At 36.2% G+C, this 22,669-nt stretch overlaps 1 protein-coding gene across 1 annotated transcript; it reads left to right on the top strand.

Annotated features, from left to right (window-relative positions):
* The first annotated feature begins 1,632 nt into the window (after window positions 1–1,632).
* LOC132327003 (cytosolic beta-glucosidase-like) lies at window positions 1,633–21,005 on the top strand. Its single transcript, XM_059845673.1, has 4 exons — window positions 1,633–1,677; window positions 3,758–3,883; window positions 16,442–16,514; window positions 20,683–21,005. The coding sequence occupies exons 1-4, from the start codon at window positions 1,633–1,635 to the stop codon at window positions 21,003–21,005; spliced, it is 567 nt and encodes a 188-aa protein (XP_059701656.1).
* Window positions 21,006–22,669: the final 1,664 nt, after the last annotated feature.

The raw sequence follows: 22,669 nt of genomic DNA, 5'->3' as shown, positions 1-22,669 counted from the left end.
TTTCCTCATAATGAATGCTACTCCTAAATGTGTGTACTCGTACAATCACAATATTGTCTTAGGATAAATTTAAGAGTTTAAAATACATAATTAAAATTGATAGATTTGGGGTTTTTTTCCTGTTATAACTAAATTCTTACTTAGACATGTTCACTTCATAGAAAATGGCAGCAACCTTTAACAGCATACAAATACATATTAGATTGCAAGTCCTGCTTGCTGAGAAGAAAATAAAGGATACATGCAATATACAGAGGGGAAATGTTGCTTATGATGGGTGGAATAGACAGTAAACAAGAGTGACTGTGGAGTTGTTGCTGTTGGAGGCCCACATGGCTGGAGTTGATACAGTGTGAAAACAGAAGATATAAGATCTTTTAAGTTACTCTCAGCAGGCTGTAAGGACATTTTAAGAAGCCCACACACCAGTACCTCTTCTTTCAGTGGAAGCAATGTGCCAGGAATGCTTTCAAAAGTTGCTGGGAATAGTAGACCCTTTTTAATGTCCCAATTTTTACATTCCAGGTAATCGTCAGCCTTTTTTAGATGCTGGTTTTTTGAAGCACAATGAATGCTACAGAGATTTACATAGCCTCCAAAGTTTACAATTCTTTGTTGTGAGTTATAATGGATATAGATACTTCTACTCTGAAACTGAAACCATTTGTTATAGCATACTTAAACAAATTTATTCATAAGTAACAATACTTTCACTTAAAAAAACCAAACCTAACAGCTTCTGATATAGAGAGGTCTAATCAGAGTTTAAAATACATTTTTAGGAATGTTTACTAGAAGATATGGAAGGGTAACTTTTTCCTTTTTTAATTGAGAAGCTGTAATATAAATACCTATGTAGAAACACATACAGATAAGTAGTTTTCAAAGTTTTAAAGTGTTTTTGAGAAGTGCATTAGGTCACATACATGTAAGTAAGAATGCAAATAGCAAATATTAAGATGTGAAGATACATATGCCCTTTCTGAATGCCTTCAGAAAAAAAGAAAAAAAACAAACAACTGTATAAGGAAATGGGGGCAGTGTGATTGCCTGAAGGTGAAGAAATTTGAATTACAGCTGTACAGGAAATTTCAGGCTCAGGTCCTTGTTGCTTATAGTTACTGTTCTCCAATTGCTAGTCTACAATGAAAAATAGAAAATGCTTTGAAGATTCTTAACCAAACTATTAACATAATTAATTTTCAAATCATACCTCCTACAAATCTCTACCAACAATTTTTTTCCAATCAAAGAGGTACAGCTTCTTCTGAGGTGTAGCAAAGAGTACCATGCAGTTGTCTGCAAAGCAATTATCTAAATCAAGAATCAAAGACAATATCTGAGTAAGACTAGATGGTGGGAGCAGAAAGATTTTAAAAAGGCAGAATTGTATTACTGGATGACATTTAACCAAGGGAAATAGTACAGTATGACTTATCTCAGTTTCATTGAGTCTGGTCTAATTGCCATTTGCAACCTGGAAGACAGCTTTTCTAACCTGACCGTGGGGGAACATATGGCTTCTTGTGGGACCTGTGTCCAAGATATGCCAAAATCCTATAACACTAGCCCTTGCAGATACTGCCTGTAGGAGAGGCAGTCTGTAACACAGCTCTGTATAGCAATGTGGCCATGGCAGCTCTAAGATCAGCACCAGCTTGCCACCCAAATAGTTATGTAAGTCTTTAGTCACTTGCAAAATTGCTATCAAAATAACAGTACTATCAACACATCAACTAGCTAGCTGAAACTCAACCACTGTAAGTACACAGAGCTAATCACAACATTCATTACAGAATAAATTTTCTACTGGAAGGAAAACATCACTCCTGACAGGTTGAGATTTTGTTTTTCCAAAGTGCCTTTTGTTCAGTTACTCACTTTGCCTAATTTTAAATAGAGTGAACTGACTTACTTCATGCAATTTTCAGCTTTTGTACAAAGTGCTTAAGCCTTCTCCAGCCCTTGGCATAGTCTGAGAGAACATACATTTGCTCACTGGGAATTTGTGTGCTTTCTTCTAAAGATGCTGATTATTGCCACACACAGAATACTCACATAGTTGGATGCACTGAATCTATTCCAGTATATCATACCTTATGATCCTAGCTGATAAACAGGCTCCACTGAAAAAGTACCATGAAAATGCTAAAAGAGAGAGAAGGTGGCATGACCTTCTCAGGCCATGACAGCAGGTGTAGAGAAGCAAAGCTGCATGAATTTCAATTAATTCATTCATTCATGATGCTGGAAAACAAAAAGTAGTACTGAAAGTACCTGAAGAGACTTCAATGTATGATAAATTAAATTGTTCTATACTAGTATGCTAGGATCTTGCCATATGTTTTAACATAACATTACCTTGTTTGTGTGAATAATTGCAGTGTGCTAACATAGGTACACTTACCCAAATTCCACATAATTGTAAATCAATAGTCTAATTTTAGTAGGTTTACCCACTTTTTCCACTAGATAAAGCCCTTTATCATCCACTCTGGAATTATGACCATGGCTCTTCATTTTTTTGATATAAAGGGTAACTCCTCCCACACAATTTTTGACAGCCTTGTGAAGTTGACTTCACCTAATGCCCAGCTCTTTCTTTCTCAACATCTTACCCCACCAGTTTAGGATGCATTCAGATTTTATGTGACTCTCTAAGGAAAATAAGCGTAGAGTTTGTATTCATATAGTTTGATTTAAGCTAAGATCATAACTGCCATTTAATCCACTTCATGTTGAATGATCTAAACCTTTGTGATTTTGTGATTTTGGAGTCAGGTACAAGTACTGTAAGTGTTAGCAAGTTTTTATTTTCGGTTTAAAATGCCTGGGCTACTTGAGCTGACACTCTGCGTCTGCCTTGCTTAGATAGCATTTGTCAATGAAAGACCCTCATTCTCAACATTTGTGCCCTAGATAGTTTGGCAAGTCATTGTGTTTGTATCTTTGGAGTATGCTCCAGTTTCCCTAGGCTCTTTTCTGAATAGAGAATGTACTATCAGGAGAACTATTATTTCTTCGTAAACAATGCCCATGTTGATGACTGCCTTGTTTATAAAATTCACCTGTTTTATAGTCAAGCAGTATATTATATAAATGTGAAAATAAAATGCTTATTTTAGGGTCTTAAAGATGCACAGCTGAAGATCTTCTTCCTCTCCTAAATGCAAATGCTATTAACATCACTTTTTCAGCAATTAAAGAGCATTAGGTAAGCTTTCAGTTAAGATAAATTTACCTCAAAAATGTATTCATTGCTCTCTTCAAAAGTAAAGCCCCAAAGCAAAATACACATAGTTGCCAGCAGCTTTAGTCAAAACTAAAATTAGCCATGCTGATTAAGTGGATTTTGCATAACCTTAACTATTAATCCCTCATATTGGTCTTCTTTTCTTTGAAAAATCTTTAAGTACCAATAACCTAAAGGTTTATAGAGTCACTTTTTAATACTACTTAGTTAAGATTTAATCCTTTGTATAACAGTTAACATTGGCACCATCTTTTAATAGTGCAAGATTTCTAACATACACTTGCTGAACAAAACAGACATTTTCCATTCCAGGGAAATAATGGCAGTACACATAAAGCAGAAAAACTTTGATTTAAAGAATTAAAAAATGTACTTACAAGAGATAAAATGGAACTAACAGTAAATTAATCTCTCTGTTTTTACCCTTTCCTTAAATAGTATTCTTTTCATGCTTAATTCTTTCCCTTTCCATTTTCTTTAACTCAGCTCCTTATTTTCTAACAGCTAGATTACCTCCCATCTTACCTGGCTAAGCAAGACATAAATTACATTTTCCAGAAGACCAATAATGAATTTGACTCCAAATCTTTTTTTGAAAGCAACCCCTGTTTTATAGACACTTCTGAAAAGGTAAGATTGTACTGAGTCCTGGATCATTCTGTTGCTGTCAGAGGGAAATTAAATTACTGCCTTTAAAAGTTGAAATTGTTCCTATTTTCAGAGTAGGTCAAGGAGGAGTGAAGTAAGTTGTTCTTCATAAAGTCGTGTGCCTTTGCAAACTTTGACTCTTGTTTGGGGCTGGTCCTGCTAGCAGAGGGTGCTTTCTCTGGAGATTTATCCCACACTTTTTGTTTCAGGTTTGCTGCGGGCTAAGAGTGCAAATATCACTAGCTACCCAAGCTCAGCCGACACCTGGAAGCTCATTAGTTTGCCATAACTCCTTTGTGTGCCCCAGCCCTGCCTCAGCATTTCATAGCATTTGCTCATCTGCCTGTTTTTTTACAAAAAGTAATCAACCTTCACATTTTGTTATAATTTGCATTTTCTGATATTTATTTTTTTAGCACCAATAATTTGAACAGGGTTTGGCAGCACCAGCGATCCTGCTTCTTTCACTTTATAAATAAACAGAAATCCAAAGAGAAAAAAAAAAAAAAGAAAAAGCTATAATAGGTAGCTGGTAATTATAGATCACACTTCTGTTTTGCCAGTCAAACAATTAAAAAAATCAATTATAAGACAAATTAATTGAGTAGTAAATATTTTAGCTCTTTTATATCTGCTAAGGTTTTTTTCATCTGTGTTTGAGCATTAATTCATTAATTGTTTTAAACATCCCTTCATCAGCAGTAAACTCAAAGCAGCTGACAGTTGTGTTTTGTTTATATATTTGATCAATACAACCAGCTAAAAACTTTTAGCTCATTGATCATGTCATGTTCTGCTGAGTAATTGGCCGGTAGAGCTGGGTGTTTGGAAACTGATGACTAAGTGGTTCAAAGGTCATTCCAGCTGAAGCTGGCTAAAACAGACTTTCTTTTCTTCTTTGTCTTACTCCCTTGCAGGTGGTCTTCTGGATGGTCTGTGATCTCATCTCTATTCTTCATGATACTTTTCCTCTTTTTTAGGATGGATTTTAAGACATATTGTTGTTCCATTGATCACCTTAGACTGCTGTCTGTACTGCATTGTAAAATTACTAGTAATGGTGTTCCAAATGGAGATCATAGTGACATTTATAGGGTTTTGAAATGTTTCCTTTCTGTCCTATTCAGCTATTTATGACTTTGTCAAACTTTCACTTCACAGCTGAAATTTCTCAGATATAATCATTGACCAGAGGTCAGTTTTATCCTAGTTCACTTATTAAGTTTGAGGGGAAAAAAATCATCCAGTTTTGTGATCTTAACATGTAGCAGTTTGCTTTTCCTTACATGAAGGGTTGTGGATTTTTTCTTACAGAGCTTTAAGCAAGACTCATATCTGAAGACTTTGAAATTTATCTTAGAGAACACTTAGTATAGATATGTTCTTTTCAGTGCTTTTTTACCAATCTGTTCCTATTTGATAGATATATACGGATTATACGAACTGTATTTCTTTTTAATTGGTATGGACCTTGTTTAGAAAGAAACAGTGTTTTAAGAAACAAGTGAAATTATGAAATTGCCAATGTTTGAAAAAAGGAATTATTTCCTCTCCTCTTTATGTGGTTCCTGTCTCAGAATATGTACATGTAAGCATTTACCTCACTAAACGATGCTGTGACATGGCATGGGAGACGAGCATCCAGGAGAGATTGCACCATGGTCAAGGAATCACAAAAAGATACAGTGCCTGCAGAAATGCCTGTCTGAGCAGAATGAATGAACTCATGGGAGGTTGCAAGTATCAAATGCTGTGAGTGGGATAATGGCATTACTCCATAGAATTCCCTGAATTATGGTCAAATAACCAATTTTTTTCCCTTTTCCAGCCCTAAACAAAAATTTCCTTAATTTTCTTAGTGATGAATAACTCTGCAAACATATTATTCAAGCGCTAATGATTGTTAAGAGGATAAATTTTAAAGTGCTTTAAGTGGGCAGTGACAGAGATAAGCCACAATGGAAAAGCATAGCAGTTTTTTGATGCTGTCCAATGGAAAAGCTATTGTTTTCAGATAGGTCTGTCACTTCTGTTAAAATTCTAGTCCCATAGTCAAATACTTATCTATCCTCTTAGTAGATTGTGATCACAACTCTCCTCAAAAGCAGCTCTAATTATGTCTTTTATAAAATCACCTCTTTCCTTTACAGATTCGCAGGAGAAATTTGAATAATAAAAAGGTAATCTTTAATGTCATTACAGTGTTCCTATTTTAGTTGGTTGTGTACAGAACACATGCCTTTAATATTTCCTTCTCCACAGAAGCTGAGATTCTATACTATTGGCTTTAATAGGCCGTCATTCAACTTTTAAACTTTTAAGATGCAAAGTAAATTTAGTGCAGGAAACTTGCTATTGCAAAGTTATGGATGAAAAGATATATTTCAGCATCCACTCAGCAGTACATGCAGGTTACTGCAGAGAAGGGCAGAGCTGAGATACATGGGTTTGGGTTTCAGGTCTTGTTTCTGACATTTTTACATTCCTGTTACAAAGCTCCATTAATGTCAGTTTTTGAAGGAACATACAAAGTTCCAAATTCTGTAGCACATTCCAACAGACATGCTGGCCAGAGCAAAACAGAACTGTATATTTGCTTTCAGGGTATACATCAATGTGAAAATAATTAAAGCTAAAAAAAACTTCTAGCTTTCCGTTTTTATAGTTATGTATTTTAAAGTAAATATCTATCTGCATGTTTCCTTAGCTTTTCTGGAGTAGACATGAGAAGGTTCAGATAGGTATTGTCCTCTGGAAAGGACATGTGCCTGATGAAAGATCTAAATGTTTCCTAATCCTGATATTGAATTTTTGTGTGGCCTTTGAGGAATCATTTCTCTTTTCTTTGGGGGCTCTTTTCTCCTATGTAGTGTCTTTCCAGGGACAGAGAAAGATCTGTGCATAACAGCATTATAATCTATTATAATCTTTTTGCACTGAATGCGTCCAGTACTGTGGCAGTAAACAATTGGTATGAACATACTTCCGTTTTCTAAATTTTTTTTTATTTTAAGGATTCTTTCTCTTTTGGCAGTGCTATTCCCTATGTATTGTGTTCTCATTCCATTGCTTCATCTGTGAACACCTTTCATAGATGTTCACATAGAACTGAAAACTCAGCAAATTCAAGGAAAAAAAAAACTGAAAAAGTTTCAGCTTCGTGTCATCTTATTTTTAAAGAGAGAACAAACCACTGCCTAGAGAAATTAATGGCTATAAATTATTCCAGGTTAATAAACAGGTATAGTGATAAACAGAAGTTATAATATCACAAGATCTTCAGAAAGTGTTCCCAGCTTGCTCTGTTATGCTGACATTCTCACTGAACTATTGTAGGAGAACAAAGATAGTGTTCATTTTAAACCTTCTCTCTGAATAGCAAAGGTACAGTTAAGGCACTAATCCAGCTGGATAACAATTGCAAGCTCTATAACCAATAGCACCTGACACAAAGCATGATGAATGATACATATTTTGGATCTGTTCTAAGCATCAATCCAGGGCTGTAGTCTATAACTGCAGGAAAAATACCAAACCTGCAGCCATTAGAAAACCCTTAGAAATCTTATATATAGCATGAGGACTTGGCTAATCTTGGATAGGAGAAGGAGAGTGAAATAAAAAATCCAAATTCCTTTTGCAATACCTATTAACATCCCATGACATAGTGGAAGTTCAGCCATTTTGAAAGAAGACGGCAGAAGTACCTTAAATATGTCTGTTGCAGTCATATGAAAAAAAATATTTTTGATGGACAAAAAAGCTTTTATAACATTCATATGTTATTTTCTCCTCTTTTTATTTTATTCCAGCTCATTAATTTTTTTTTTTTTTTTTTGTGGTGAAAGCTAAGACTTGATCCTACTGTCAATGACTAATAGAAAGCTTTTGTTGATTTTGTTTGTAGAGCCTGTGTCCATACAGAGTCCAAAATGGAAACCTTTGGGTATACTACTTGTGGAAATGTGATAGAATTTGCATTTTTTCCACTGTACCCTGGGCAATTCCAGACAAAGATGCTTAGAAGGAGGAAAACAGTGAGTATGGAAAGATGAGGTCAAAATAGAAATTACTATTACTTTTTTTTTCCCCTTTTAAATCTCTAAACTGAGATTTAGAACTAAGATATGTTGTCAGAATGCAGCATTATGGTATACTTTTTTTTAAAAAGATACCCAGGATGCCAAGAAGAAGAAAAAAAAAAAATAGAGGAATTTTTGAGTTCAGCTCAGGATAACCAATATGTGCTGCTTCAGACACTCATCTGGTTATTGAGAAATGCATATTCTAACCTGTCTCAGGCAAAATAAGAACCAGATCCTTGCAAAAAATTCCTTTAAGACGTCTAATAACCATTGCATCTATTCTTCATTGTTTCAGACCACAAGTCTGGCTGCCTTTTTCTTTTCAGTCTCAAATTTATATGAGTGGTATGGATGAGAGGCATTTAAAGCACAAAATTTCTGCTGAAAGGAAACAAGATAGCTTTAGCACTCTAGGCACTGACTGAGGAGTGAATAAAAATTGGGACACCAATGACACATTCTTGTCAGCTTACCTCTCTTGCCATATCTATTAAGCTTCCATAAATTTGGACCCAGTGTAAGCCTTGGAGAAGAAATACACATTATAGAAGCTCAGTGGATAACTTGTTAATGTTTGGTTGTGTAGTCTGCCAAAGATTCTGTCTACTTTGAGAATGCTTCAGCCCCCATCATCTTTTCATTAAGTGGATTGGACTGCCCCTACAGAGCTGGAGCAGGCTCCATACTAGAATTTGGAGGCCCAACAAAAGTTCCCCTGTCATTCTCCTGCTACTGCCAAAGGCTGTGTTTTAAAAAAATGCAAAAGACAAACCAAAACAAAACTGAGGCTAAGATCATGAATACAGGCCAGAAACAGAGTATAAAGTAATTGGTAATCAGTAGAGCACAGTCTGCTGGAGAACTTGGAACTCAACATAAAGTTACTCACTCTTTGGCAAGGAAACAAATAACTGCAACCAACGGCAAGGTCCACATCAGAGGCAATAGCTTTCTATTGCTACAACTTCTTGCCTTGGCTCAGACTGAGAGGAGTGTGATGTGGCTAGCAGCACCACCATTGGACAGATTTTAAATACATTTAATAAGCTGCTGTATGTAATCTGCGAAATAGTGGTTATTCACAACATCTGCTTTTCAAAAGCTAGAAAATAAAAGGTTGCCTTTGTTCCCCTGCCCCAATCTATGCCATAGATTATGATGTAGTCTTTTAATTACCTAAACACAATTTTTTCTACATACCTCCGTGGCAATGTGAGGAACCAGAAACATTTCTAAGAGCTTAGTATGGATGTGTGCCAAATATCCACGTCCTCATGGCTCTCTAACTGTTGCCTCCTATGGGATATTGATCACTCAGCAGCCAAAAACTTCCATACAACAGCCCTTACTAGTTCTATTCACCAGTTTAGTCTGAAGGGCAATTAAGAGAAAATCAAAGGAGCTTGATCAAAAAATAAATTTGCTTACCCATAAACTCCACCTTTTTTGTTGTCTGATTATAAAATTCTGGAGTATTATTTAAGAAGGGTAAAAATGTGTTTGACTTCATCAACACTATGGGATAGTTCAGTTTACTCAGTGCCGAGCTAAAATATGAGGGAACACATAAAGAGCTTAGATTGAATGAGACACTGTATTTATCCATGTGATTTCTTTATTAAGGAAACAACTTTTGTGATGGTAAAAAGGTCAGTGCTGCCTCATGATGCCTACTGTATCCTTTAATCTTCTTTTAAATTTATGTGTTGAAATTAAGGAATAGAAATTTATGTTAAACAGTTGTGTTGATTTTTTTCCCCATTTTATTCTATTAGATTAGCTTCAGAGTAAGGTACATATTTTGTGTACCAGAATAGCATAGTCCTGAGATATCACTGCACATCAGAAATACAGTTTGGAAGACTGTATATATGTGTGTATATGTATGCATAAAACTCAAGTTGTTTGAAAAATAACCCGTGTTGACTGAATTTCAAATAGGTATTTGAATTAATTTGTCAAATTAGAGTACTGTTGTACATCTCCTTTTCCAGGTGCAAGCAATAGTGCTCACTACTATTTTGCAGGATGAAAAGGAGTACAATGGATAGTATTTCTTGCAAAAGGAAAAAATATTTACAGGATAATGGGGAAGAACAAATCTTTTGGAAAGTAATATCAACTACTATCTCTCATAGTGTGCTGCCATTTAATAGTAGATGGTTCTATATTGCTGATACAGGGAAGTGAATTTTATGTAAATGCACTAATATAATGGCATTTCTTAATCCTGACTGGTGAAAGAAGCTTTTCAAGCATATTTGCTGAAGTCATAGTCAATGTCATTAGTCATAGTCAGTGACTTGAGAAACAGAATTTCTGGAAGAAAAAGAAAATGAAAGATACAGTTTCAGTGCTGTATAAACTAGTTGCACTATTTCAAGCTAATTCTGAAAACAAATAGTGTGACTCAGCAGGACTTTATGCATATGAAATAATTTTCTTTTGTCAATATATCCCCAATATAAAATTGGTCTGGGTAGAATCCTTTCCTGGTTTATTCTATGATTGTGTTAAAATAACTAAAAACTATAAAAAAAACCCAAAAACAAATAAAAATAAAACCTCACCACAACCCAAACCTTGAAAAAAAAAAAAAAAGGCAGTAAAATTTGTTAAGAAATTTAAGGTTATTAGTGCTTTGGTGAGAAAATCTGCATAAAAATGAAACAAAAAAAAAAAGTGTTTCTGTGATAATTCAGTTTTAAAACAAGTTTATCTGATGGTGTTGATTTTTGCTTTTTCGTGGTGGTATGGATGTTGCTTGAAGCATTTCCCTTAGTACCACCATGTGTAGTGTCTCTTCAAGTATATTCTCTGGTGCCTGGTACCTGCACCAGCTTTTCAGGTTGCAGCACCAATATTTATTCAGCCATGTATTCTCACCAGTGTCAGTTTTCTTTCAAATTTGTTTGGCTCTGGTCAGTGATCTCCACAGATATTGTGCCTGTAAGTATTCAAACATCTCAGCAATGTTTTTACCCCCTGCCGTGGGTTGTGATGTCAGCACACATCTTGTTGATGGCATGTGAGGTCAGAAGAAATTAAAAACATTCCTGTGCTAGGAAATATGTAAGTTGGGAATGTTAGAATGGGAGAATAATATAGACATCATGTATATAATCTTTCAGCTATAAAAACCAAGAAATAGGACAAGTTTCTAAGGGTAAATATGATTTACCTGTTAAGAAGGGAGACATTTCAGAAACAGCAAAACAAAAACATTTTCAAATCAGCTAAATTTGACTTCTTGTTTTAGGCACTTAAATTATGTTCCAGAGGATAAGTTGCTGGGATTTCAACGTGTAGTGTCAAAAATGAGGCATACTGATTTTAAAGCAGAACTAAGTATGTCCAGTGAAGATTCTATGTACATGATTTTGAAGATTTAGCTGTGTAGCAAAATGGCCTACAGATTCATGGCATAAACAGGGAAGTTGTGCCACTTTCAAACATGTGTAAGTCTTTGCCTTCTATTTTAAAAATGTTAACAAGTTTAGCTAAAATCATTCAGTTGTCTCTTTATAACCAGTTGCAGCCAAACTGATAAGTTGCCGCAGATATTTTCTGGCAAAATCATTTCAAGCATGTTTGCCAGTAGGTAGCTCTGCAAACATCTTGAAACTCTCCGTTTCTGGAAAATTTAGACAACTCTTCCTGGAACACCAGTGAAAGTGTGCTGTCTCACAGTGCATTCAAAAAGGGACCTGAGGGCTTGCCTATACTCCTGGTATTTTTTGTCTTGTTTTTCATATATCTATCTCTTCCATTTTTTTAATCCTCATATTTTTGCATGCTGGCTTGTTGTTTTTAAGTTCGTTCACCTAAAAGATGAGCAATCCAGAGGTATGGAACAGCATGACTTACCAAGATATAAATGAATAGAGCATGGCTTTACATGAAAGGGCTTTTGCCAGGTTTTCTACTGAAGTGTGCAAATTTAAATCTGTGGATCAGTGCCCTGCTCTGCACATCCAGTGTTGTGTCACAATGTAGTGACAGTGACAAACTCCTGAGCAGACAAGCCCACTTTAAAATACTGTATGGAGGCACTCAGCAATAAAGAACAATTGCCTTCGACATCCAAGAACTATCAAGGACTTCTGAAGACTGATGACCAATATGGAATATCACTTTACAAACTTATTATACATCCTAATGCTGTTGCCATGCTGAATTGCTGAGACTTTTTCTGGTTCAGGGAGTGATGTAACACTAGTTTGGCCCTCCACTACAGTTTCTGTAGAGTTATTCCCAGCAAGATTAATTTGTGTAAGCTCCCCAAATGCAGCTAACTTGCTCACAACCAGCTTTAGGTCTCCAAGATATTGTGCCCATATATCTGGTATTGGAAAGCTCATAGCAGCTGGCAATCCATTGGCAGTTTCCTCAGAAATATCAAAAAATCCAAGCTGCATGATTCAATTACCAGAAGCAGTGGGAGAATATTTTATTTCTTCACTCTTGGGCTTTTTTTATGGTTTTTTTTAGCCAGTGGCTCACTGTTATGTCATTCACTTTATGGAGGACAACACTTTTATATGAAGGCTTACTTTTAAGTTTTCTTCCAGGAAAAAGTTCTGTAGCTGTAACCATCTGAGACTGATAGTCTGCTTTTCCAGTGCCTGTGCTGTACACAGAAGAGAGCTGATAGTTGTAGAGCTGCTTAAAGATGAGTCATTATTTGTTTACTTATTCTTTAATAGTTTTGCCCAAATTTCACAGTTTATATCTACTGCTCAGTTACAGATTCCTGCCTAGTTTTCCTGATGTTCTTAATTTTAAATCTCTTCCAGCATTACAGCTCTCCAGATTTTTACCTGTTACCATCTGTTGATTTTTTACCAAAATATTATTCATCTGTTTTCTAAATGGAATCTCATTGCAATATTCTGCTGGTGTTTTTAATCTTCCCAAGAACCCTTGAATTATTTCTCTATTTTCAGCAGTGTGCTCAGCTCCTCCTAGTTTAATAGATCTGCAGATTTCATTAATGTACCATTTACTCCCTCTTCCAGCTCATTATTGAAGCTATTAAATGTGATCAGAAGTAATACTAATCTTTGTGTACTGCACTAAATGCCTCCCTTCAAAGTTATTGTTTATCATTACCCTTCATTGTTTGTCATCACCCTTCATTTCAGTCAACATGATAGTTCATTTCCAATTTGATTTAAGTTTGGGAACAGAATTTTGACACATTGGTGATGGGAGAAGAAAGGCTAATCAACAGTCCAGGAGAGGCTTCTAATTAAGGCTGAATTTAGAGAATCAAAGTTATGAGTTCTCTACTGCAGCGATGGTGTAGAGACAGTATGGTGTCTCCATAACTTAATTGAGAACACCTTGCTAAAGCCCAGTGCTAAAAGATTTTAAAGAATACAGTATATGGCTAAAAGTCAGACAAATGACAGTATATCTTCTGCTCTCTATTTATTACTTTTGTATTTCTATTTAAAAAATCAAGATTGTCTGACAGACTTCAAAGTGCTTTAGTAAATTTGTTTCTCAGTATCTGCTCTATTATGTTGCCAGAGAGAGAAGCTAAATTTATGAGTAGCAATTACAAAGAGAACTCACAGAAGATATGAACTTCTATCTTTGGCTGTTTCAGAGACATAAAGTCTTGCTTCCAAAGATGGTATATCTTTCTACTGGTGCATGCATAGTGTAAAATTTCAGGAACAAGATTTTATTTTTCACCACCCCTTTAAAATTTAATTTCTAAACTCCATAGTAAATACTATTACTAATAGGAATAGGACATTTATAATAGGAAACATCGATTCAGTCAGGAAAATCTCCCTTTGACAAGATACAACTCTTCTGATAATAATTAACCCCACATGACTTGAAGTCCAGCACCAAAATCTATTCTTCTTTCACCTTAATAAAATATCTCACATTTTGAAAAGTTAGTTGCTAAGCTGTGTTATCAGGGCTGATTACTCCTGCTTTTTATTGACTTGACAAAGATATCTTTGTCCAAATACATTTGGATGCTGTTTGTTTTTTCTTATGCATACTTGGCTTGAGCTCATTTGGTATGTGCCAGTGCAAATGTAAAGGCCTTAAATGTAGCCTGGAAAAATATTGCCTCTAGGAAGAGCTTAATAGTTCTCTTTAAGTTTTATACTTATATAGATTGAAAAAAAAGCATGGGACAGTGAAATACTGAAATTCACATTGGGGCCAGATTATTTGTTAGATGTAGGGAAAATTGTCGGAGTAAGAAGGTGAGTGCATCCTAGAAGCCATGCAGAGGGTCTAAATGAAGATGTAATTTCAAGTCACACCACTGCAGTAAGGAGTGACTTATGAATCCAGAAATACAACTAGAAATGGGATCAGAAATGTAGAATCTGGGTTGCCAGAAATGTTTTATCTTAGTTGCTATCAGTGCAGCTTCTCTGAATTTTGACCCCTGCATCTTTCAGAATCTGCCTACTTACCTGACATAAGCTGGTATCTCATTACTGTGAATCTGTCTTAACCTCTGAGGCAAATTTTGTTCACTGTCCCCCAGACTGCTTATGGAATATTTTTCTCCTACTCAATCTCTCTCAAAACCCATCTCTGTTGATTCCTGATAGGGAATCAGCAGTGACACTTTTTAGCCTTGTTTTTATGCTTAAGCATTTTTAGAAAACTTTTTATTGGATTTTTATTGTTACTATATCCTGTCTGCCCCTCTCCCCGTATTATTGAGTTACATTTTTATTATATCTCCTGTGAAATTGAAATGTGTTCTTCTCAGGGAAAAAATTTAATGTTACTTACATTTTCAAAGGTGCCTACCAGTAACATTTAATGATGTAAAAAATAAGCATTATTACTCTGGTCCATTAATACTTATTAATCATAATTTAAGGTGGCCCTGGTGACTTTTTCTGGTAACTGTCCTTATCTTGCAGATGAAAGCCTGTGTATGCAGCATCAACAAGAGAACAGTGACTAGTTCATTTTACCAGGTTTTGATCACCTTTATAATACACATGGAGGATATGCATGTTTGCCTAGACTATGTCAGCATGTGTTTTGGGAACAAATTAGTATGTTGTGCCTCATTTCCCCCTTTGTTCCTTTGTATTCAAGGGGCTTTTACCTTTCCTATGAAAGACACTTGAGGAAATATATGCCTGCTGTGAAAGCCCAAATTATTTTGCATTGCATCTGCGCTGTCTGGTTCTGCAATATTCGTTTTGGAATTAAATCAACTTCCCTGTGTCTCTACAAAGGAATTTATTTTTTTCTAAAAAGTTGATTCTTTTATTGTGTGTATTCTTGTCAAAAGTATGTGCATTGACTGTATTAGTGGCTTTCCTTTGCATAGAAAGTTTTCTTATTTTCATTATCAAAGAAAATGTCAGTTACCTGTGTAATGCTTAGCAGAAGTAGGTCCTCACCCAGAAAGATCTGAGAGTCAAGAGAATTAAGTGGAGTAAAGAAGAAGAATAGTGGTGATAGATTACAGCAGTCCACTATGTGCTGATACTGACCTCAGCAAAAGCAGCGTGGGTGTAGTGTTACTATAAATGGGGGGAAAACACCAGTAAGTTAAATAAATAAATAAATAAATAAATATATTCAGTAATGCCATCTAGTGTGCCAGGTGTTGCAGTTTCTTGGAGAGGGATAGTAAACTACTTTCAACCCATCCCACTTGTTACCTGACTCTCCTCCTGCTGCTGCTCCCTTTTCAGTCTGCTGACAGGAGAGCAGTAACAGCATTGACAGAAGGTAGAGGAAGAGACCTGAGGGCTGTTTTGCAGATGCTGATTCTGGCACACATGCCATAAGGTTGTCATTGCTTCTCTAAAAAATGAGCATCTACGGGGTTTTAAAGAAGGAGAAAGATAGCTGTTCTGTCTGTACTCCCATACAAATCTTGCTCATCTACTCATTGGTTTCCACTGCAAAACATGTAATGGCTAAAATATCCTTTTTCAGCTACTTCAGGCAAATTTTCTTGGTGTTGGAAGAGAAAAAAATATTTTGATGTGAGAAAAGAAGAGGGACTGCTGGTTTTTGATGCTTACTGGTGGAAATTATTTTTTGCCTGGTGGCTAAAGGAATTATATTGAATAGAGGGTCCACGAAGTTCTCGGTATGGGGAGATGAGAGGCAAGTGAAGGGAAAGAGGGATCTGTTTTGCATATTAATTCTTTGTATTAGGAGGAGCCTTTTTACTGTGACCACCCTAGTCTTTTCCACTGCTGCCTTTTCCACTTTTACTGGTAGCTGACTGAACCTCTCCACTTTAATCCCAAGATATGCAAAGTGCTTGGCTTACCCTTCAGTGTGTGAAGCTGCACAGGGTTTATTTTTGTCTTCCATATAGAATCTGCTTGTAACAAGTGGAAGAGTGATCAAGCCAGGGAGTGTTGTCTGCAAATGAAACCAGCATCTATCTCCACAGCACACATAATGCTGTGTATTCACCTGTCCTCTGCAGCTGGTGCTGGAGGATATTGCTTTTCCAGTTGGATTTGCTTGGGGTGCAGCTACAGCAGCATATCAAATTGAAGGTGTCAATTTTTAGCTATCAAAGTGTTAAAGAAGTTTTAAGTGAACAAAAAGTCTGGACCCAGGTAGGAGAGTGTTTGATCTTTGCCTTGTTATGTAGATGCTACTTCTGATGCAAATTCATGTAGCACTTCTGTTTAAACACTTCTAACGAGGAGTAAGAAGAAAGTAAAAGATGTTTCAAATCTCAGAAACATGGCTAGGTAATGGAAATGGAGCTAGTTATCGGGAGGTGGGGGAGAGGAGGATGCAGTCATAAGTAATTTTTTCATCTACTTATTGCATATATCATTTCTGTACAGCTAGTTCAAGTAGATTGCTATTGGCTATTTTGAAACTGGGTGGGAGAACTGCCTCATCAGACATTGGTACTCACAAGAAGTCATCAGTTAGGAACTCATCTCCAAAGATTACGAAAAACAATGAACTGAGAGGTTAACAGTTGGACTTGTGGGGGCTATCCCCAGGGACATGTGTCCCAGCTGAATAGAGGGACTAATGAAAGGATTTGCCCAGCACAGTATGAAAAGATGTTGCAGATTAGGAAATCTAAACACATAAACACAGGGACACCTACAGCCATAATCCCTCCAAACATTATCCTTTCATAAATCTGTCTTTATAAACCTTCTAAATACATACAGACCTGATTTTCTCATATTATACCCTGCAGCATAAAAGACACTTAACTCCCATTGATTTCAGTACCTAAATGGGAGTTGTAGATCCTAAATTGTCTTTGAGGATGTAGCCTTTAGTTCTTGGTTATTGCTGAAATTGAGAGTACTTGCCCATGCTCAGTACCTTTTAACGAGCTCAGTTCACTTCACCTAATAGACTGCACAGCTCACAGTTCCCAGGGAATCAATATTCTGGGCCAGATTCTAACTTGAGTCCTGCAATGCACATAGCTCTTCTAACTAATTTTTAAAATGTGAATTGTGTGTGCATTATAATTTCCTGCCTTTTGAGTGGCTAGATGTGCAACTTTAATGTTCTCTTAATGTATTTTTAATGAACTTTCTTAAGGCTTCTGAGTGGGGAAAACATAAAAAAAAATCTATAATATGGTCTAGACACTACTCAAATGACCCTTTTCCTGCAGAAGTAAGAAACTCAACAGGGAATTCCTTCTCCTGACAGCTTCAGAGGCTGTGCAGCTTCCGACTTAGAGGCAGAATGATTGAAGCAATAGTTCTTGTAGAGTCCAAACTCAGTTGCTGTGCATATCACAAGATACACAGTGGAAGAGGCACGAGCTGACAGGCTACTTTATTTTTTACTGTCAGCTATGTATTTATGCACAGCACAACCTTCTCCACTCTGTATATTTCAAAGCGCTAAAAAATCATACCAATTGTACTCTGCATGCTCAAAGTGCAGATTTCAAAGGTTCATGACTCAGTCAAATCAAAATCAATTTGCACCAGAACATTCAAAAGCACTTCTTCTTACTGAGGGCCATTTCTATGCTAAATTCTAACTCTCTGCTTGATTTTTTTTCTTCTTTTTTTTTTTATTTTTTTGGGGAAACGTTACAAAAAAATTCTTGTGATGGTAAAAGTGGTTTTCTTCACTTCTTTCATATGCCAAATAATGGAACTGCATTAATTCAAACAAAATTAAACTTTTTGGTCAGAGACCAGGTCAAGAAATTTTCACTCCAAAAGGTTAAAGGACAGCTGAATTAGAGGAAAAGTGACTTGGCAAAGTACATGAAAACTTATATACTCTTATCAGTAATATTCCTGCTTTAGGAATATTCACAAGTTGAAAAACCATTGCTTTAGGAATATTAACAAGTGGAAAAACCATTGCATTTCTTTCTGTTGTATGGGAGTGCAACAGAGTATGGGAAACATGTATGATAATAATTTAGATTATTCATTTGATGGTATGTTGTGATGATTTGGTATCCAGTTGACACATTTTGAGTGTAAGATCAGTTCCTCATTACTGTTTTTCCTGGCCCCAAAGCTCACTAAAACTCCAGGTATGCCTACACTATGGAGTGCTGTGTAGCATGGAAGTTTCTGAGCAAGCTTAGAGGTGCAAGCTTGGTTCATTGAAGCGGAGCAGAGCTCTCTGCAGACTAATTGTGGCTCAGCAGGATGTGCTAGTGTATCTAGAGGTTTCTGTTGCCTCGGCTGGATTCCTTCCTACACTATCAGGTGGCTCAGACCCACGATGCTGTACAGAGAAGTCTCTTTGAACAGTGTCAGGAATGCTTGAAAGCGTGTCTGCTTGCTACAGCCCCGTCAGGGCTTTACAGTGGCTAATGACCGCTGGAGTTGTACTGTTAGTACTGCTAAAAATCAAATGCTTCTCCTCCTCCCTCCCACTACCTTTGCTGGAGGAAGGCAGACAAAAAAGAGGGATCATTCAGCCTCTGCTCTAGATGATGATTCTTAACCGGAGGTGTGTTAACTGCCTGTTATTGCAGCTTTTTCTTCCTTTCATTCCAGCCCTACTGAAAAAAGAGCGCTATTGAATCAATATGGTGCAGGAAGCCTGCTCTTAAAGGCTTCAAAACTCGAGGTACCATCAACGAATTACTGTTATTTGTTATTTCCTGCACTTCTCTCAGATGACTATTTATTTCAGCAGTCATGTTTGTAATTTGAAGCAGGATCTAGAAAATTTGTAGCATTGTATTTTTCTGAGGAGCATACAGACAGAGCACCAAGTCTATCATAAAATCTGAGGTTAGGAAAAATTCAAACTGTCTAGATCTAAAATTTGACCTACTTTGAAGGTTGTCCCATGTAAAATTTAATTTACTGACCAACCAAATGTAGATGTATTGGTGTTCGTGTGCTGCAATAAAATTCTGTAAAGACCATGAAATGTGACAATGATCTTCAAAAAGCTAGGTTATAGAAGTGATATTACAGATTTTAGTAATGCTTTAAATTAAGTGTCTTCAATATGCTTAACCTTGCATTAAACTTAGATTTAATAAGACAGATGTATATTAAGTACTGAATATACTTAAGGGAGCAATCTTGCATTGGCAGGGGATGGACTCAATGACCTCCTAATAGTTCTTCTCCATCTCTAATTTCTATGATACTAATTGATTATTAAAACACTTTTATTGAGGATTGATATGTAGCTATTATATAGTTATTAATCTTATAACCTAACTGATATTTAATTTATACATAATTTTAACACACAATGTCATTTTAGTTTTTAAAGAATAACCCTGGAACAGTGCATTCACTCTGGGACTCTGAAAAATCTTGGTGGTAAATGAGGTTGGCCATTTTGAGGTTAATTGCAATTTAATGATTAAATCACACTTCACAGGGGTTTACAGAGGAAAGTAAGTTTACAGATCTCTCCACAAAAAAAAAGTAATGTTTTCCTCAGCTGTAGCATGGCCCACGAAAGACAAAGAAACTTCTAATGAAGAGAGGTGCATTTATTCAAATTAAATAGTATATGTTGTTAGATCTCAGACAACAACTAAATTGTGAATATTTTAATGGTTATCTGTGTGTCTTAATTTTAGAATTGTGAAGAAATATCCTAAAACTCTGAAAGTTTGGGGAAAATGGTGCAGTGCTTTTGAACATTCAAAACTAATTTCTGTGGATGTCTGGCTAAACAAAAAGCTGAAGTTTTTTAAAGCTGTGTTATTAATTCAGCTTGTATATGCCTAGGGCCATGGCTCATAATGGCATTCCTTTCTTTTTAACAAACTGTCAAGATTTTCAAAGGACATCCTGAAAGCCATAAGTGCCTATTTGTTGGATGTATTTCTCATACCCTAAAGGCTTTCTTTGATATGGACTGATCTTTTACATTTATGGATGGAAGTTGCATTAGAAAATGCCCTTTGTGAAAACCTGTAATATCTCAAGAGTGGCAAACATCTGATTTTTGGCTAAGGAAGTATGAAGAGTGTTAGAAGTCTGAATGTTTTTTAAAACATAGTTTTCAAATAATTAGCAGCAAGTAAAAATATGAATAAATGCAAAACCTAATAAAAATGTATATTAATGCTTGAAAGTTCCTAGTTACTTTAAATAATATAAGGAGTGGGTAGAGAATACTTCTCAATTTTCCCATGGGATTTGCACCTACTTTGTGATAAATTATTTACTTGCAACATATGTCTTTTGATGTCAAAAGTGTAATGACCAAGTTTTGTTTTTCAAGCAGAAGGCTGGAATGCAGATGGAAAGGGCCCTAATGTCTGGGACATATTCACTCATCAGGGAGGAGATCGAGTTTTCAAGAACCAGACTGGTGATGTAGCTTGTGGCAGCTACACTCTGTGGGAGGAAGATTTGAAATGTATCAAACAGCTTGGATTGACTCATTATTGCTTTTCTCTTTCCTGGTCACGTCTGTTACCTGATGGGACGACAGGTTTCATCAACCAGAAAGGCAATTGTTTCTTAAAAATAGAAGGTTGCAGCTTTAATTCAAGGTTATTGCTGCAGTCTGGCATAATTAATCCAGTATGCTATTCTGCAGTGTAGCTTTGAAATTGCAACTTTTTTTCAGAGTAATTATAGGATGATTTTTTATAGGTTTGCAACAACTTACTAATTAATATTCTAGATCCCCTCGGATAGCACAATCTTTTGGGATAGGATTATTATTATGTTTCCTATGTATCTTTTTGCTTACTCCAGTTTTTTTAATTGTAACTCTAAATCATTTTGCTTCATCAGAATGTTTATACTTACTGGGATCCTAGCCATGAGAATATTTTTGGATGGCTTACAATAGACAAGTTATCTCATTTGGCAAGTGCATTTAGATAGCTTATCAGTATACTCCAATGTGCTGAACTTCACATTGACTATTTTGCATTAACGGACATACTTTTCCCAGATTTTTTTCTTTAGCATATGAGAGAGGATTCTTCAGACTGATAGGTATGTTAGTTCATCAGACTGATAGTATGCTTAGTTCTCTGGCAAACAGAAGCTCTGAAAAGATGAGTTCTCACAGTCTCAGCAGGCAATGTAAAGGGATACAGCACATTAAGAAACTGGTCAGATTGCTAGAAGTCAGATATAAAATTTGTTTCACTTCTGATTAATTTATTTTAATTCCATCGGTGTGGACTGGGGGAGAGCTTTAGGTCACTCACTAGGAAAAGACAGGAAAGGGCAGTTGTGCTTACAAAACAGAGGGAATTGAAAAAAGAAGAAATAAAGAGAATTGTGAAGAATAAAAGCAACTGAAGCTGAACCAGAAACAATGGGAGAATCAAAGAAGCTGGCTGAGATTTCTTGTATGCTGGGAGGATAATGTTCCAAGGAGAAAAACAGAAAAATATGTTTGAATGAAATTCTGAATCTCAATTCTGCTTCCTACTCTTCTGCATCTCGGTTCAACCAAGAAGATATCTATCCTTATGCTTCTAGGGCAGTATTTGCCTTGGCAATTCCTTTCTTCTGGTTTGAAGACTGCAAAGATGGAAGGCTACAAAGGATAAGACTTCTTAGAAAATACTCTTCAGGTTATCCTTATCTGTACTAGAGTGGTACAGTAGAAGCAATCTTTTTCTGCAGAATTTTGGTCATGTAGAGCCTTTTCAGTAGACAGCAGCCTATCCTCTGCATCCTGCAGATCAAGGTTTTCACCAGAGAGTGGAGGAGCCTTTGTTTCAAGATTTCAGAAAAGAGGGGCTGGTAAATCTGCTGTAAGCAGACCAACCAGCCATTTTTTCCCTGCAGAGCATGCCAGATACATGTGCCAGTACCCCAGAGAGGCTTGGATTGAAGCTTTTTCTTTGCCACCAAAATTTACAATACGTGGCCCACTTTCACTGGCACAGCTTGTCTTTCTCTCAGAATGCTTTTTGTGGTGGGTTGAATTTAAATTTGGCTGAGTAGTTGTGGTTTCTTTCCTGTACTGATATTCCCTCAGCTGGGACTGCAGGCACTGTAAAACCTCAGCAAGCTGCCTCCTGAATGGGCTTTGTTATTTAGTTGTCAGAGTGGGAGATAGCAAGCAGACATTCTGAATGCATTTGGTAAGGAAAGCTAACATTTTTACAAAACTCAGCTGTAGTTTCAGAAAATGTTCACTTGATCCCCAGTATAAGCAGTTGCCTGATTAATATTATGAACTTTACATTTAACGAAAGGGCATTGGCAGAACTCCAAGTAGGCCAACTTTCATTAGGCAG

Source organism: Haemorhous mexicanus, chromosome 4 (genome assembly GCF_027477595.1).
Source record: "Haemorhous mexicanus isolate bHaeMex1 chromosome 4, bHaeMex1.pri, whole genome shotgun sequence".
NCBI classification, from domain to species: Eukaryota; Metazoa; Chordata; class Aves; order Passeriformes; family Fringillidae; genus Haemorhous; species Haemorhous mexicanus.
Note: the sequence above shows the minus strand (reverse complement) of the source record. Positions and strands in the feature narration are given on the sequence as shown.